The sequence below is a fragment of the Budorcas taxicolor genome, chromosome 5 (assembly GCF_023091745.1).
Source record: "Budorcas taxicolor isolate Tak-1 chromosome 5, Takin1.1, whole genome shotgun sequence".
Lineage (NCBI taxonomy): Eukaryota > Metazoa > Chordata > Mammalia > Artiodactyla > Bovidae > Budorcas > Budorcas taxicolor.
The window spans coordinates 17,266,247-17,282,265 of record NC_068914.1 but is presented as its reverse complement, the minus strand read 5'-3'; the positions used below and the strand labels follow the sequence as shown (position 1 = coordinate 17,282,265).

The 16,019-nt window shown below is 37.7% G+C and overlaps 1 protein-coding gene across 2 annotated transcripts in view; it reads right to left on the bottom strand.

Annotated features, from left to right (window-relative positions):
• Window positions 1-16,019, bottom strand: part of MICU1 (mitochondrial calcium uptake 1) — a 223,837-nt gene that overhangs the window by 35,707 nt on the left and 172,111 nt on the right. For both annotated transcript variants that reach the window (XM_052639467.1, XM_052639466.1), the window contains one exon: window positions 5,686-5,823. In XM_052639467.1, coding sequence (XP_052495427.1) covers window positions 5,686-5,823 — 138 coding nt within the window. The remainder of the gene's footprint in view (window positions 1-5,685; window positions 5,824-16,019) is intronic.

The following is a 16,019-nucleotide window of genomic DNA, read 5'->3' as shown; positions in this document are numbered from 1 at the left end:
AGAGTTGCACTATAAAGAAAGCTGAGTGCCGAAGAATTGCTTTTGAACTATGGTGTTCGAGAGACTCTTGAGAGTCCCTTGGACTGCAAGGAGATCCAACCAGTCCATCCTAAAGGAAATCAGTCCTGCGTGTTCATTGGAAGGACTGATGTTGAAGCTGAAACTCCAATACTCTGGCCACCTGATTCGAAGAGCTGACTTATTTGAAAAGACCCCGATGCTGGGAAAGACTGAGGGCAGGCAGAGAAGGGGATGACAGTGAATGAGATGGTTGGATGGCATCACCGACTCAATGGACTTGAGTTTGGCTGGACTCTGGGAGCTGGTGATGGACAGGGAGGCCTGCCATGCTGCAGTCCATGGGGTCACAGAGCTGGACACGACTGAGTCACTAAACTGAACCTAACTGGAACAATAGGTCAAAGTCCAGAATAAGCTGTCAGGCTCATTCTAAAAACTAGTAGTAATGAATTTACTCAGTTATGCTCTGAAATATATTCTCTTCTCTGGTATGTATAGGGTCTTGAGGGATAGGAAGTAGGGAAAAGGCTGGCCACATCTTGAATGCTATACTACATAGTGGTTTTGGTGGACACCCAATAATTGGGGTTGCTGCTGTAGCTGCTAAGTCGCTTCAGTCGTGTCCGACTCTGTGCAACCCTATAGATGGCAGCCCACCAGGCTCCCCCTTCCCTGGGATTCTCCAGGCAAGAACACTGGAGTTGGTTGCCATTTCCCTCTCCAATGCAGGAAAGGGGAAAGTGAAAGTGAAGTTGCTCAGTTGTGTCCAACCCTCAGTGACCCCATGGACTGCAGCCCACCAGGCTCCTCTATCCATGGGATTTTCCAGGCAAGAGTACTGGAGTGGGGTGCCATTGCCTTCTCTGAGTTTCTCAAAGGTTCTGGGATCAATGTTTCTAGAATCTGACATTTTATGAAGACCACAATGTGGGTTCAACTCTCAAGTATCTGAGAGAACATGTGAACAGAAGAGACCACATGAATATTATCCACAGAAAACAAGAAAAGTAAATAACCTAATAGGTTTATTGTGTCTTTATGAGGGTACATACTATACATTCATCAATGCATCTGATAAACAACTGCCTGTGAGACATCATACAGAGGATGGCAAAGATGAGCAGGACAGTGCTTTTAAGAGGCTCAAAGTTGAGTGAGTTGTATTATAATTATTTATTATGTCTTCCTCCACTATGAGAACAGACAGCTGGTTTTGCTCATTGTTGTATTCCCAGTATTTAGAAGAGTGCCCGGTACATGGGTGCTCAATAAATATTGATATGAAATTAGATAGTTCTTTGCATAGATATATGTTTTATTAGACTGTTACAGACTACATATTTCTTGAGGATAGGTTATGGCTTTATCTTTTATCCTACAGTACCTAGTTTTGAATATAGCAATGTCTGCCACTGAACTGTAACTTTCAATTCATTCTTGAGTGGATTTGCTAAATTATTAAAGCTTGTGGCATCTGCACTCTTAACCACAGAGAATCAACACTGTGAATTACACCTATGAAGTCTCAGGAAAGTCTCTTTCCTTTAATGAGGAGAAGATGGTAATTTTAAGGATGGAAAGTTTAAAAAAATTTTAAGTTGAGTCACATTTGACCTAGAAAAAAAAGACAGTGAAGGGAATGGGGAAACTCTGATAGAGGTTAGGGACTAATCTTGAAAACAAAGCCAAAACAAAACATGTTTTCCATAAAACAAAAAAAGAAAGAAAGAAAAGAAAAATCTGCCTTTGTTAAATAAGAAACATGGTGGTTACTCAGCATGAACAGAGCCATTTTTCTGGGCATGGCAGGCTCCCCAATTCCTCCAGCTATTACTCAGGGACAGAACTAGAGACACTGATGAAGCAGACTTCCAGTCCAGTGGCTGGCAAGCTTCACTGCACATTAGAATCACCTGGGTAGATTTTTAAGCACTACTGATGCCTGGACCCACCCACTGAGCTTCTGATTTAGTTGATTTGAAGAGGGTCTCAACATTTCTGAAAAGTTCCCCCAAGTGAGCCTACTGGAAAACCAGGTCCAGAGGACTGCGTTAGAGGAAGAGTATGGTTAGGAAAAACGGAATTTTGTTAGAGAAGGGACAAGATCTGTAATAGGAAGCCTCAGATTTTAGTCCAGATTGTGGGCAGATCATTAATTTCTCTTCTTCTCTGTCTCTATAATCTCAAAGGCAAAATGAGATCTAGCAAAGCTGTTACAAACACAAAAAAGAAAAATGGCTGTGAAGCACTGCATGGTCACTAATATGCAAATATTTATTTAATACCACCACTAGGACCTTCAATCTTTTAGTTCTGGTTTGAAATTTTGTACAGAACCCCACACAGAAAGTGACTAACATGTGCCAAGTGAAAACTTACATTTTCATGTTAACAAATCCAGAGTGGAATAAAGGAAGCAATTAGGAAGCATAGTCATTCCCCTATAATGGGAAATGGTCCCAGAGAGATGGACTGGTAACCTTAGGAGGAAAAGCCCTTCATTAACTGTCATTTTAGTTAATTGCTATGTTCACAAATTATTTAACCAACATGAGAGTACAATCAATCTCCATCTCCTTGCTAAAGCAGGCTAGAAATTCTGGGCCAGAAATAATTTAGCACCCCAGATTTTTATCACCTGAAAAAATTTGTCTTTTCACTTCAGGGCTTTTCTGCAAGGTCTTTGGGTCCTAAATTAACTCCTGCCAAAGCTAGAATACTTTATTTCTTCAAGGGAGATGTCTCCAACACCCAATTTATTGCTTTAAAATATAAATTCATATCAAAACATGAATTAACCTATCATGATAGATAATGTTGTTTAGTTGCCAAGTGGTGTCCGACTGTTTTGCAACCCCATGGACTGTAGCCCACAAGGATCCTCTGGTCCATGGGATTTTTCAGGCAAGAATACTAAAGTGGATTGCCATTTCCTTCTCCAGGGGATCTTTCTGACCCAGGGACAAAACCTGTGTCTCCTGCACTGGCAGGCTGATTCTTCACCACTGAGACACTTGGGGAGTGATAGAAAATTATTTTAAGGTCAAATCAATGCCAGGACCAAAACTTTAAAAATAAGTTTGGTCGGGGATCTCCATGGTGGTTCAGTGGTTAGGACTCCATGCTTCCAATGCAGGGATGGGGGTGGGGCGTTGCAGGTTCAATCCCTGGTTGGGGTGTATGTTGTGTGGTGCAGCCAAAACATTAAAAAAGGGTCAGATCAACAAAAAGGTGCATTCCCTACAAAATTCACCTAGATATTTGTGATCAACTTTCTGAAATTATAACTTCCAATAGACATGAGCTGTGTACTAGGTAATATAGCAGTTCTCTTTAGGAGAGAAGCATTGTCCTCTGTCACTTTCTGTTAAGGAGTCTTCCTTCATAGCCAAGAGAACACCTTCAGACCGGCTGGACTGCTCAGAGAAGCTGACACTTTCTCTCAGAATCCAGCCTGCTCTCAGTTGCAGTCCACAGCCTGTTCAGAGGTCCTTTCAGCTTTTCAACACCCAAGGTACGGAGGAAAAACTCTAGCTGATAAGAACTGCTTTCCACCAAAGCAGTTGGTTGATGCTATTCAAGCAAGATTTCCTGCACAAATACTAACAAAACGGAAATAAGCCCAGGCAATTCTATGTCTTACTGAGTCTTTAAAGTTTAGAGCCTGCATAGAGGACAAGGGTCTCAGTTTATGAGGCCAGTTAAGTGATCTATCCAACGTCCACAAAAACTTCTGAGGCAGGACTTGAAGTCAAGTCTTCTACCTCCGTGTCTATTTTATCACCCTACCTTAGCAATCCCTCATGGAACATGTTTAATGTTAGGTCAATTTTCCAGGCACGGCTAAGTGGTAATTGTTGTCATGTGGAAAGGGTATTGGGCTGAAAATGAGATCTGGGGTCTAGCCCTTGCATTGCTGTGTGTGTTTGTGTATGTGTGTCTCTCTGTGTGTGTACATGATCTTTAAAAGATCTGGCCTCTTTACTAGTTTTTGGTTCAGTTTGTTCATCCCACTGCCTAGAAAACCCCAGACACTGACTCAGTTCTACCATCTGCTTCTTCCTGTACCAGGTACAGCTCTGAAGGCTCTCACAGAGCAGTGTTGACTAGTGTCACCACAAACCCATGGTCCCAATCTCAATGCTGCTCAAAAAAGACCCACTCATCTCCTCCTGAAATCTCTAATCATCGTAGTCTCAGCCTTTTGCTTCTAGGCTTGCTCCTTTCCAAACTATTCTTCATAAAGCATCCAGAGTTGTCTCTTTAAACATACACACAACCATGCTATTTCCCTGCTCACAACTCTTTAATAGCTTCTCTTTGCACTGTGAATAAAACCCAAACTCATTCCACGCCTACAAGGTCTTGCAGGTTCTTGCCCTCATCTTCCTCTCAGATCTCATCTCAGGCCATGCTCCTCTTTGTTAGTATTCATCAACCACAATAATCCCCGTTTAGCTCCCTACACATGCCAGATTTCATCTTTCCTGCTTGTTATGGACTGAATGTTTGCACCCTCTCACCCCTGAAACTTAATACACTGAAGCCTTAACCCCCACTGTGGCTGTATTAGGAGACAGGCCTCTAAAACAATAATTAAGGTTAAATGAGGTCACAATGCTGGGGCCCCAATCAGATAGGATTAGTGTCCTTATAAGAAGACACATTACAGAGCATGTTCTCTCTCTGTATAAACACTAAGGAAAGGTAATGTGAAGACAGAGCAAGAAGGTGGCTGTCTACAGGACAGGAAGAAAGCTTTCATGAGAAACCCAATTTGCTGACACATTGATAACGGACTTCTAACCTCCAGAACAGTGAGAAAACAAATTTCTGTTTTTTAAGCCACCCCGTCTATAGTATTTTGCTATAGGAGCCCAAGCAGAGTTAATATACTACTGCCTCAGAGTTTTAAACATATGCTATTTCCTTCTTTCCAGAACCTCCCTCTTCCTTCTTCCTTCCTTTTTTTCAACTTCCTCACTTCCAATTGGACCACTGTAATAAAACAACTCTCCCAAAGGCCACCATTTCACCAAAACCAATGGGTATTTATCATTTTATTTTACTGGACCCTCTCTTTCCCATGGGACACTGTAGATCCCTTAGTTTTTGAACCCTCTTCTTCCCTGGCTTTGATTTCAATACTTTCTCTAGGTACTCCTCTAACCATTACCTCAAGATTTCATTCTGGAACTGCTTAAATGTTAGTGTTCCACTTGATCTTGCCCTTGGCTCATGGTTCTATAATGTTCTTCTTGGATAACTTCATCAATCTTCATGATTTTAATTCTAATAGTGTGTTGATGATTCCCAAACCCAGCTCAGTCCTCTAAAATAGATTTGAATATTCAACTGCTGGTTAACCATCTCTACTTGGGTAGTCCACAGGCACTTTAAACTCAAGATATCTACAAGTGATCTCTATATCTCCCCATCAGTCTCTCTCTTTCAATTCACTATTTCAGTTCATGGTCACATTGTGATCTGAACAAAAAAACCTAGGGTCATTTGAGGCTATTCCTTCTTCTTCAAAACTGCTTTTTTTTTTTCCAAGTGCCAGAACTAAATTAGTCATAATTAGTCACTAGTTCACTCTCATTATGTTAGTACCTTTGCAGTAACAATATGCTCTCATGGTTTCCTCTAGGCAAAGATACCTACCTTTCCCTCTTTGAAGTGCTTCTTGAGCTGCTTCTGCATGGCAGTCAGCTTCTTGGACTGCACTCCACTGTAAGCCAGCAGCATGCCACCAAACTGCCTCTCAGTGATTCTCCCATCCACAGGATCATGGCGTTCAAACTGGAAAGTGAACAGAAAGAGTGTTCACGGGGTCAAATGGAAACTATTTTGAAATGGGATGTGGAATGATCAACTGTTGGATTCTGAGAACACCTGGTGGCTGGGATCATATTTTGAACTATAATTCTCACCAAGATTTAAAAAGATTAGAAACAGAATATTTGAGTTTATATTCCAGATCTGCCGCTAAGTTACCCAACTACTCTAGGAGTCAATCTTCTCACCAATAAAACAGCTGCTATAACATCTCCTATATCTTCTAGATCAGGAACTTCCCTGTGAGAATAAAAACAATGCCAGAACTCCATTCAAATTCATTAGTAATATTATTAGTAATAAGTGCTCTCTGGATCATCCACATCTCTGTTACTCAGAGAAAACTTAAAAGTTAATTATTATAAATTTGATCAATTGTACATACCAGTTCCTTGATCTGTACTTAGTATTGTTATACAGACCTCTAAAGACTTTAAAGAAGAGCAATGTGTTTTCCAGTTTTCCCCCAAATGGTAATCAAATGTTAGACCATCAATAGAGCTTGAAAAAAAAATGTATAGAGCATATGATGCCTCAATTAGACATGCATACTTATCACAAAGCTACAAAAAATCATTAAGCATATTTAAATATGCAGATAGAAAGGCTAAGCCCAAAAAAACTTCAAGCTAATCTAAGTAATATCAGAAAACTAAGATTGTCATTTAAAAATAGAAAGAAGTTATCTCAATACCAGCTGCAGTGTTAATGATATATATAAATGCCTAAATAATAAAATGGTTAAAATGGGCCTAGAAACCAATTAGAAAGCAACATGATTTCAACACGGTAAAATTTCCCCATGGTTTTATTGGAAAATAACAGTTACAAAGAAACTTTCACATTCCTACATGATAGGGCAAAATCTTATTCTCCTAAGAGAGTTATATATAGACATAAGACACAGCTAAGTAAGATCAAGTCAACAAACATTTCCTGAATGTCTACTAGCTATCTAGCACTGTTAGGCACTGTAGGGTACAGGGAAGAAGATTCAGTTTCTGTCCTTAGGAACTTTACCATCTAGTAACAAGATAAGGTTTACATGTAAGATATAAAATAAGGAAGTATATAGTTAAGGGTGAAAGTCTCTCTCAGTTTTTATTTCCTTGCTTAGTTTAGTAAATTGATATACACTTTGTCTCCTCATTGGTCAGACTATGTCAGTGAGCAAGACACACTAATTACATTTGAACAACAGTAATCATTTGCTGTTAGTATACTATGAACCAGGTACTTCACTCATACAGTCTTTCATTTAATTGCTGTAACAATCCTATGGAGTAGATATTATCAGCTCCATTTTACAGTTGAGAAAACTGAGGTAGATGAAGTTAGAGCTGGGAGTCATATGTGGCTCTGTCTGGAACCACAGACTGTTATCTCAATAACATACTATTTCCTCCTTCTAAACACTAGTACATATTTATCCTATAGGATAGCAATATGTTGTTTTGGATAAACTTATAAAGCAAGGGTGCTTAGTCATATTTGAGTGAGAAGCAAAACTCTTTCCACAGAAATCAGCATCATCAATACTAAGCAAAAGCCTCGGTTTTAACTCAACTACTCAGTATTTCATGTTGGCCACATCATCACTTCCACAGAGCTGATTAATTTTTGACAATACCAAAAGTTTTCAGGACTTAATTTAAGTTTGATTTATGATTCAGTTAGCCACCCTGAAACAAAAATGGAGGACTGATAAAATTTTTTTAAATGAACATACTTTCTGCAATGTTTAAATCAGATTTTCAGTGACATGTGACACCCAGGCCAAACTGGGCTTCTTCAAGGCATGTGAAACAAAGCTGCCATTCCTGTTCTCCTAGGCTTCTACTATTTAGTGCATTCATTTTATCTTTATCTGGGAGATTTCACAGTTGTAGAGAAATCCCATACATTTGAATTAGAGGAGTTAAGTTTTATCCCCCAAGATAGATTCAAGGTTGCAATGTCTCTTTTTACAGTGTTGGCAGCAGCAGCAGTGTGCTCAGGCTTATGAAAGCCTGCATTCATCTGCTCTCCACAGGGGTATAAACCTCACCTCTGCCACGTCTCAAAACAGTAAAAATAATTTCCAGTGGAGATCCCCAAGTAACAATTCCAGTGCTCAAATTAGCATTTTTACCAATGTTCTTTGAAAACACAGACTTGTCTTTTTCTATCATTATTATTATTGTTAATATTTTGATGTGGTTGGAACATGAAAGGGCGTGAAAGTGAAAGTGTCTGACTCTTTGCAACACCATGGACTGTTGCCTGCCAGGCTCCTCTATCCATGGAATTCTACAGGCCAGAAAACTGGAGTGGGTAGTTTTTCCCCTCTCCAGTTCCCAACCCAGGGATCGAACCCAGGTGTCCCACACTGCAGGCAGATTCTGTACTGTCTGAGCCACCAGGGAAGCCTAAGAACTATAAAACTCAGATCCAAGCAGTATAGCCCACTTCAAAGTTCACTACCTTCTCTATAATTAAGATTTGGAGCAGCACTAAAGACCTACTAGGCCAGAGAGCTTCAAGGGTAGTTTCTCAAGGACCTGAATTAGGGCTACATTTTCCAGGGCAATAGCTTGACATCATGTGACACCACATGAATATAATCCCCAAGGTCATGAGAGGGTCTTTGGGGAAAGATAGATTATTACAAAATTATCACAGTGTAGAAAGCTTCTAATTATACATCTGGAGGCAATTCAAATGACTGGCTTGTATTTTATTTACCAGATATCGACAAAGCCTCTTAAGTTCCACTTCAGTAGGACAATTAAGAAATTCCATTCTATTTGATCCTGTGGCACAGAATACGTATGTTCTAGGGTACCACCCACAATTTTCACTGCTCCTTCAGACTGTATTAACAAAGCTACAGTAATAGAAATAGTATGGTACTGGCATGATACCAGACATAAAGATGAGTGGAACAAAAGAGCCCAGAAATAAACTCACACACCCTGGGGTTAACTAATATGACACGGGGATAAGAAAACACCATGGAGAAAAGGCTATTCCTTCAATAAGTGGTGCTGGGAAAACTGGAAAGACGTAGAAAACAATGAGATTAGAACATTCCCTCCTATCATATATAAAACATTCCACATATAAAAACAAACTCAAGATGGTTTAAAGATCTAAACATAAAACTCCCAGAAAAAAACAGTTTGACATAAATTGTAGCAGTATTTTCTTGGATCAGTCTTCTAAGACAAGAAATAACATAAAAAGATAAACATAAAAAGAAATAACATTAAAATGAAGTAAAAAAGAAATAACCTAAAAAAATAAACAAATGGGACCTAATTAAACTTAAAAGTTTTTGCTCTGCAAAGGAACCATCGACAAAAAGACAACCTATGGGATGGAAGAAAATATTTGTAAATGATGAGAAGGGGTTAATATCCAAAATATACAAAGAGCCTATACAAATCAGTATCAAAAAAATCCAATCAGAAAATGGGCAGAAGACCTGAATAGACATTTTTCCAAAGAAGAAACACAGATGGCTAACATGCACATGAAAAGATACTCTATATCATTAATTAATAAAGAAATGTATAAATCAAAACCACAATGAGGTATCAAGTCACACCTGTCAGATTGTCTATCATCAAAAAGTTTACAAATAAATGGTGGAGAAGGTATGGAGAAAAGGGAACTCTCTTCCTATACTGCTGGTGCAAATGTACATTGGTGCAGGCTATTGAGGTCCTTTAATGGACCGGAACCCGGTGGTCCAGAGTCGAGATAAGAAAGTAAAGGAGAGAGAAAGAGGCCGACATTCCTTGGTTTATGCAGAAAACCAATAAAGCTCCTGACATGGGGCTTGCGCTGTTCATGAAGGCACCGAGTGCCTTCTCGAGAGGGTCTCAGAAGCCTGGGCAGGAAAGTGAGCACAGCAGGCTTCTGCGCTCCAGAGAAATAGCCTGAGAGAGAGAGAGAGAGAGGGGCACGGGGACCCAAGCTCTGATGGAGCAAAGGTATTTTATTCAACATGTGTGAGTATTTATACTGTCTTACAAGGTAGCTATTTTCAGCAGAGATAAAATCAAAACTTACAAGTTATCAAGGAAACATGGGGTCATCCATATTAGAGAGAGAGGGTAGTAAATAATCACTTTTACTCTATAGGTCATAAAAAAATGAAAACACTAATTCAAAAGACACATGCACCCCAATGTTCATACCAGCACTATTTACAATAACCAAGACATGGAAGGAACTCAAGTGCCATCAACAGATGATGGAATTAAGAAGATGCAGTATATATATAAATATATATATATGCAATGGGATACTACTCAGCCATAAAAAGAATGAAATACAGTCATTTACAGTAATATGGGTGAATCTAGAGAACATTATGTGTAGTGAAATAAGTCAGAGAAGGACAAATACTATTATCACTTACATGTGGAATCTAAAAATAGTACAAATGAATGTATATATACAACAGACACAGACTCAAAGATACAGAAAGTAAACTTATGATTATCAAAGGGGAGATGAAAGGAGAGACAGACAAACTAGGGGTATGGACCTAATAGACACAAACTACTATATACAAAATGTTAAGCAATAAGGATATATTGTAGAACATAAGAAATTTTATCTATTATCTTATAGTAATCTATAATGGCGTATAATCTGCAAAAATACTGAATCACTATGCTGTACACCTGTAATGAACACAATATTGTAAACTGACTATACTTCAATAAAACAAACAAAAAAATTCTAATCTGTTGGATCCTGTGGCACAGAACATGTACGATCAAGCACACTACCCACCATTTGCATGGCTTCCGAGTCTAGGAATAGAGCTGAACAGCCTAGCATTTTCTCTTCTGTGCCACTGCCACTTTGTCAAATGGATACAAGCTGTTGGCTTCCTGTTGTTCCCCAGGGGGCTGCAGGGCAGAGAAACAGGGGATGGAGAAGAGGAGCCAAAAAACTGTCTGCAAGATTTTCCATCGGTTTCTGACCACACTGTGCCTCTCACTCCCATCCTTGCCCCTTGTTGAGAGAAAGAACAGTTCTGTGGAAGGACAGATGGTATGTGTGTGTATACACACACACACACACACACACACACACACACACACACACACACACACACACACACACACATAGAGAGAGAGATGAAATGATTTAAGGAAGAAGGGAAGCTAGGAAGAAAACATGTACTATGAACAAAGGCCAAAATAAGATTAGAAAATTTTAAAAGAAAAAAGAAATCAGTATCTGCAAGTGGGTCTTGATTTATTAAAGCCTTTTGAGGTTAATATATTTCAACAAATATAAAATTATTCTCTATCACAAAATTACATTTCAGGAGACTCTGTCTACCCCTCAGAGTAAATCCTGCCCTTTTACAAGTATAGGCTTTTCCTAGCTTCTGAACTGTACAATTCAAGTAATGCATAGTAATCTCAAGCCAGTGAGCTGAATACCTCTATGTTTTCCCATCTGACAGTATTTGGATTTTGAGATGTGAATTATGTCACTGCTGCTACTACTAGGAGTCTCAGAAAAACTGTTTTGGAAAAATGATTTCAGGCCAAGTTCTCTACTGCAAACCACCCAGCGAACATGACATGTTTAAATATGAAATCTATGTTTCTACAATTGGTAAGTGACATTAGAAAGCCCCAGGTCAAATTACCTTAATCTTAAGGTATGAATTTTCTTAATCTTTAAATACAAGATGCATCTTCATTGTCAATAATTAATATGACTGTCTTTTGGCTAAGGAGGAAGGCCTATAATTTGAAGGCAACATGATTCAGTGCCCTGAGCAAGGGCCAAAACAATCCATTGGCATCTAGGGCCATGAGATTATAGATTACCAAATTTTTAACTTGCTAGACTCTTCTACTTCAAATCCAAGGATTCTTTCCATTTAAAAGTGGTTTTAAAGAAAATTCATGCTGGTGAGCAAATCAAGTGACTAAAAGACATGAGTACCAATCACACAGTTAGATCAGGAAAAGATTAACTTTATAGTCTGATAGTCAAAGTTAAGAAAATAACAAGACTAATGCATGAACTTAAAATAGGATAATAAAAATCAGGATGTATTTGACTAAAGGTGTTGGAGAAAAATATTTTAGATCTGGAACAAAGGAATTCAAGGTTTGATAAGTTTTGGTTTCATTCCATGCAAAGTAATATATTTAAATGACTAGGAATATAGATTTTAGAATCAGCTGCCTGGGTCTGAATTTCAGCTTGAACCCATACTTACTGCTGTGACTTACTTTCTCTAAGAATTTAACTTCTCACCAAAAAAAAAAAAAAAGGAGATAATATTCACAACCTCAAAGTGTTATAAGGATTAATTGGGATAATGTGTGTGGAGAAATTAGTACAGAGTTTGGTGCATAGTTTGAATTCCAATAAATGTAGCAATTAATATTCTTATCACCATATCACTTCTCAGGAAAGTGCCTCAATTGATTATTCTCTTTTTTTTAAAATATAAATTTATTTATTTTAATTGGAGGTTAATTACTTTACAATATTGTATTGGTTTTGCCATACATCAACATGAATCCACCACAGGATTATTCTCTTCTTAATAAGTGTTAACTAAGTTCAGTTTACTAGGTCTCACTTCTCTTTTCATAACTGCTTTCGCCCCGTCTCTGTTTACAGACTACTACTTTCATATTTGAAAAGCAGAAAAAGTGAATGTAACAAATATCATTTGTTATACAACATAATAGAATAATTCCTAGATTAAACTACCTAGAGGAGGCTGAAGCAGAACAGCTTAATAAGACCTGTATCCTGGCCATATATTACTAGACAGAAAACTTTCATAAAGGAGGTGCACAATAAATATTTAGTAAGTGAACAGAGGTAGAACACTAGAAAATTAATTCACAGCACAGTGTCCTACTGTTGACAGTATTTCCTATCTGAGGCAAGGATTACCTCTCCATTTCTCCCTTAACCCCTACTTCCACAATATTGATTTCTACAAGAATATGCTTGAGAATGTCATTAAATATGACTAGTCAGTAATATATTTGAGTGCTTACTAATGTTCCAGGTGCTGTCCTAAGAACTTACCTTATGTAATCCTCACAATGTTATATAACAGGTATTATTTTTATTGTTTTATTTTATAGACATGGACACACAAGCAGAGAGAAGTTAAATAACTTGCTCATACAGTTAATCTGGTGAGAAATTTCTCTTTCAGCTCAATCAAAACAGTTGATGTGCTTTCTTATCTTAAAGGCATCAACAATCATATTTCCTTTCTTACCCTGGTTACGGAAAGCTTAGTCAAGTTTGTGACTTACCTCTAACAAGAACAGGAGTTTACAACTTATGTTTTTCATATAATCTTACTCCTGGCTTTCTCTTAACCTTCTTCCATTTTTTAACTTTCATTTCTCAGCAAATTTTATTTTATTTTTGTTTCACTGAATATATTCTTTAGGGCTTTATTAAACCCTTTTTTGAACAAAGCAGGGTATAAAAAAGTGGTGTTGGGCATCTCTGCTATTTCAGTTTTTGGTTATAATAAATATCACCACTGGGATCAAGTTTTTCTGTATTTTTCATCATTATTTTTGCACTGATCTCTAGAAATCAATTATGAAATAAACATCTATAGGCTCTTTTAATTTTTGACTATGAAATATTTGATATATACAAATAATACACATGATAGACAAGTCATGAAGCATAATAATTAAAAAACTTCCATGAATTTACCACTAATCTGAGAGGAAGCATTAGCACAAATAGTTGAAGTTCATCTCTCTGCCTCCCCTAAGAGGTAACATCATTGGACTTCAGTTTTTACTGCCTTGCTATCTTTGTTTAGTTTAAAACACATTAACAATATTGTTTATTTCTTCTTTCTTCTGAACTTTATAAAATGTTATCAGAGTGGATGTATTCTTCTGTGATTTTCTTTTTTTCAATGTACCGTTGTACTTTTAGAATTCATTCATGTTGGTACATTTAAGCATGCTTCTTTCATTCTTACTCTATTGTAGATTTCTATTATTTGAAAATATCACTATCAGTTTTCCTATAAATGGACATCTGAGTTATTGTCAGCCTTTTTATAAGGCTATTATGAATATTCTTATACCAGTGTCCTGGTGAAACAGCAACAAGAGTTCCAAGGCTAGAGCATGTATGCAGAAGTGGAACTCCTGTCTTATCAAGATAATATCTAATTACTTGCCAAAAGAATCACACCAATACTTTTCATCACTATGTATAAGAGCTCTGTTTCATACTTTCACCAGTACTTGGTGTCGTCAGACTTTCTATTTTTTGCCAATCTAGTGTGTGTAAAAATAGTAAGCATAAATTTTTTAATGCTTTTGATATATGTTGCTTAGTTTCTAGAATGATGTATTGCTTTATAATCCTAATAGTATATGAGAACACCCTTGATAACATCAAGTATCATTTTTAAAAATCTCTGCTAGAGTAAAAATGGTAACCCATTTTAATTAGCATTTCTTTGATTACTAGTGAGGCTGACCATTCTTCAAATATGTGTACTGGTCATTTCTATTTCTTCCTCTGAATTTTCTACCTTCTTTGCCTATTTATTTACAGAATTGCTGATATATGTCTCATTAATTTACAAGATTAAAAATATTTGCCCTGTATTAATACAGTGCAAGTTTTTTTACCCAGTTTGCCCATCTTTCAATTTTGCTTAAGTCTGCTTTAAATCTTCATTGTGGTGAACACATGGATCTATTTGCCACTTGTTTCACTGGCTTATAGCTAGTAACTCTTTTCCTGTTAGATAAGAGGCTAATTAAGCATTGATTTATCATTTCTTGATTTAAAAAAGGAAACATAATCTAAAATATTAAAACATATTCTTCGGTGTCAATCAATGAAAGTGATTAAATCCTCAGAACAAAGGTAAGCTTTGCTTTAAAAAGTCCTCCAGATACTGGGTGAAGTAAGTCAGACAGAGAAAGACAAATATCATATGATACTGCTTATATGTGGAATCTAAAGAAAAGGTATAAATTAACTTACTTACAAAACACAGAGTTACAGATGAAGAAAACAAACTAATGGCTACCAAGGGGGGGAAAAAGGGGACAGATAAATTGGGAGGTTGGGACTAACATATACACACTACTATTTATAAAATATGTGTGCATGTGCGCGTGCGCGCGCGCATGCCTGCACGAATGCTCAGTCACTTCAGTCGTGTCTGACTCTTTGCAACCCCATGGATCATAGCCTGCCAGGCTCCTCTGTCCATGGTTCCTGGCAAGAATACTGGAGTGTGTTGCCATGCCCTTTAGGGGATCTGCCTAACCCAGGGATCAAACCCACATCTCCTGCACTGCCAGCAGGTTCTTTACTTGCTGGGCCACAGGGGATAGATAACTAATAAGAACCTACTGTACAGCACAGGGTACTCTACTCAATATTCTGTAATGATCTCTATGGGAAAATAATTTTAAAAAGAGTGGATATATGTTATGTATAACTGAGTCACTTTGCTGTATAGCAGAAACTAGGACAACATTGTAAATCAACAACTATACTCCAATAAAAATTAATTTCAACAAAATAAAATCAACTGAGAATATTAAAAAAAAACAAAAATAAAATAAAAAATCCTCTATTGCTGACTTTTTTTAAACTAGTTTTTTTTTTTTTCTCTGCCATGCCACAGAGCATGCAGGATCTTAGTTCCCCAATCAGGGATCGAACCCATGCCTCTGGAAGTGTGGGGTCCTAACCACTGGACTGCTAGGGAAGTCGCTTTAACTAGTCTTAATGTTTGGGAATTTAGACTAAAATCGGGTTATTTAAACCTAACTTAACCAGGTTCCCTTTAATTGAGGGAATAAACTCACAGAAATTCAGTCCAGTTAACTATCTTTTTTTGTTTAAAGGAATATAATCAGCTCTGGAGTGATGATAGCTCAGTTGGTAAAGAATCCGCCTGCAACGCAGGAGACCCCAGTTCAATCTCTGGGTTGGGAAGATCCGCTGGAGAAGGGATAGGCTACCCACTTCAGTATTCTGGCCTGGAGAATTCCATGGACTATATGGTCCATGGGGTCGCAAAGAGTCAGACACGACTGAGTGACTTTCACTTTCATGGAGTGATAGAAAAAGCAAAAAAAAAAAAAAAAAGTTCAGTTCTA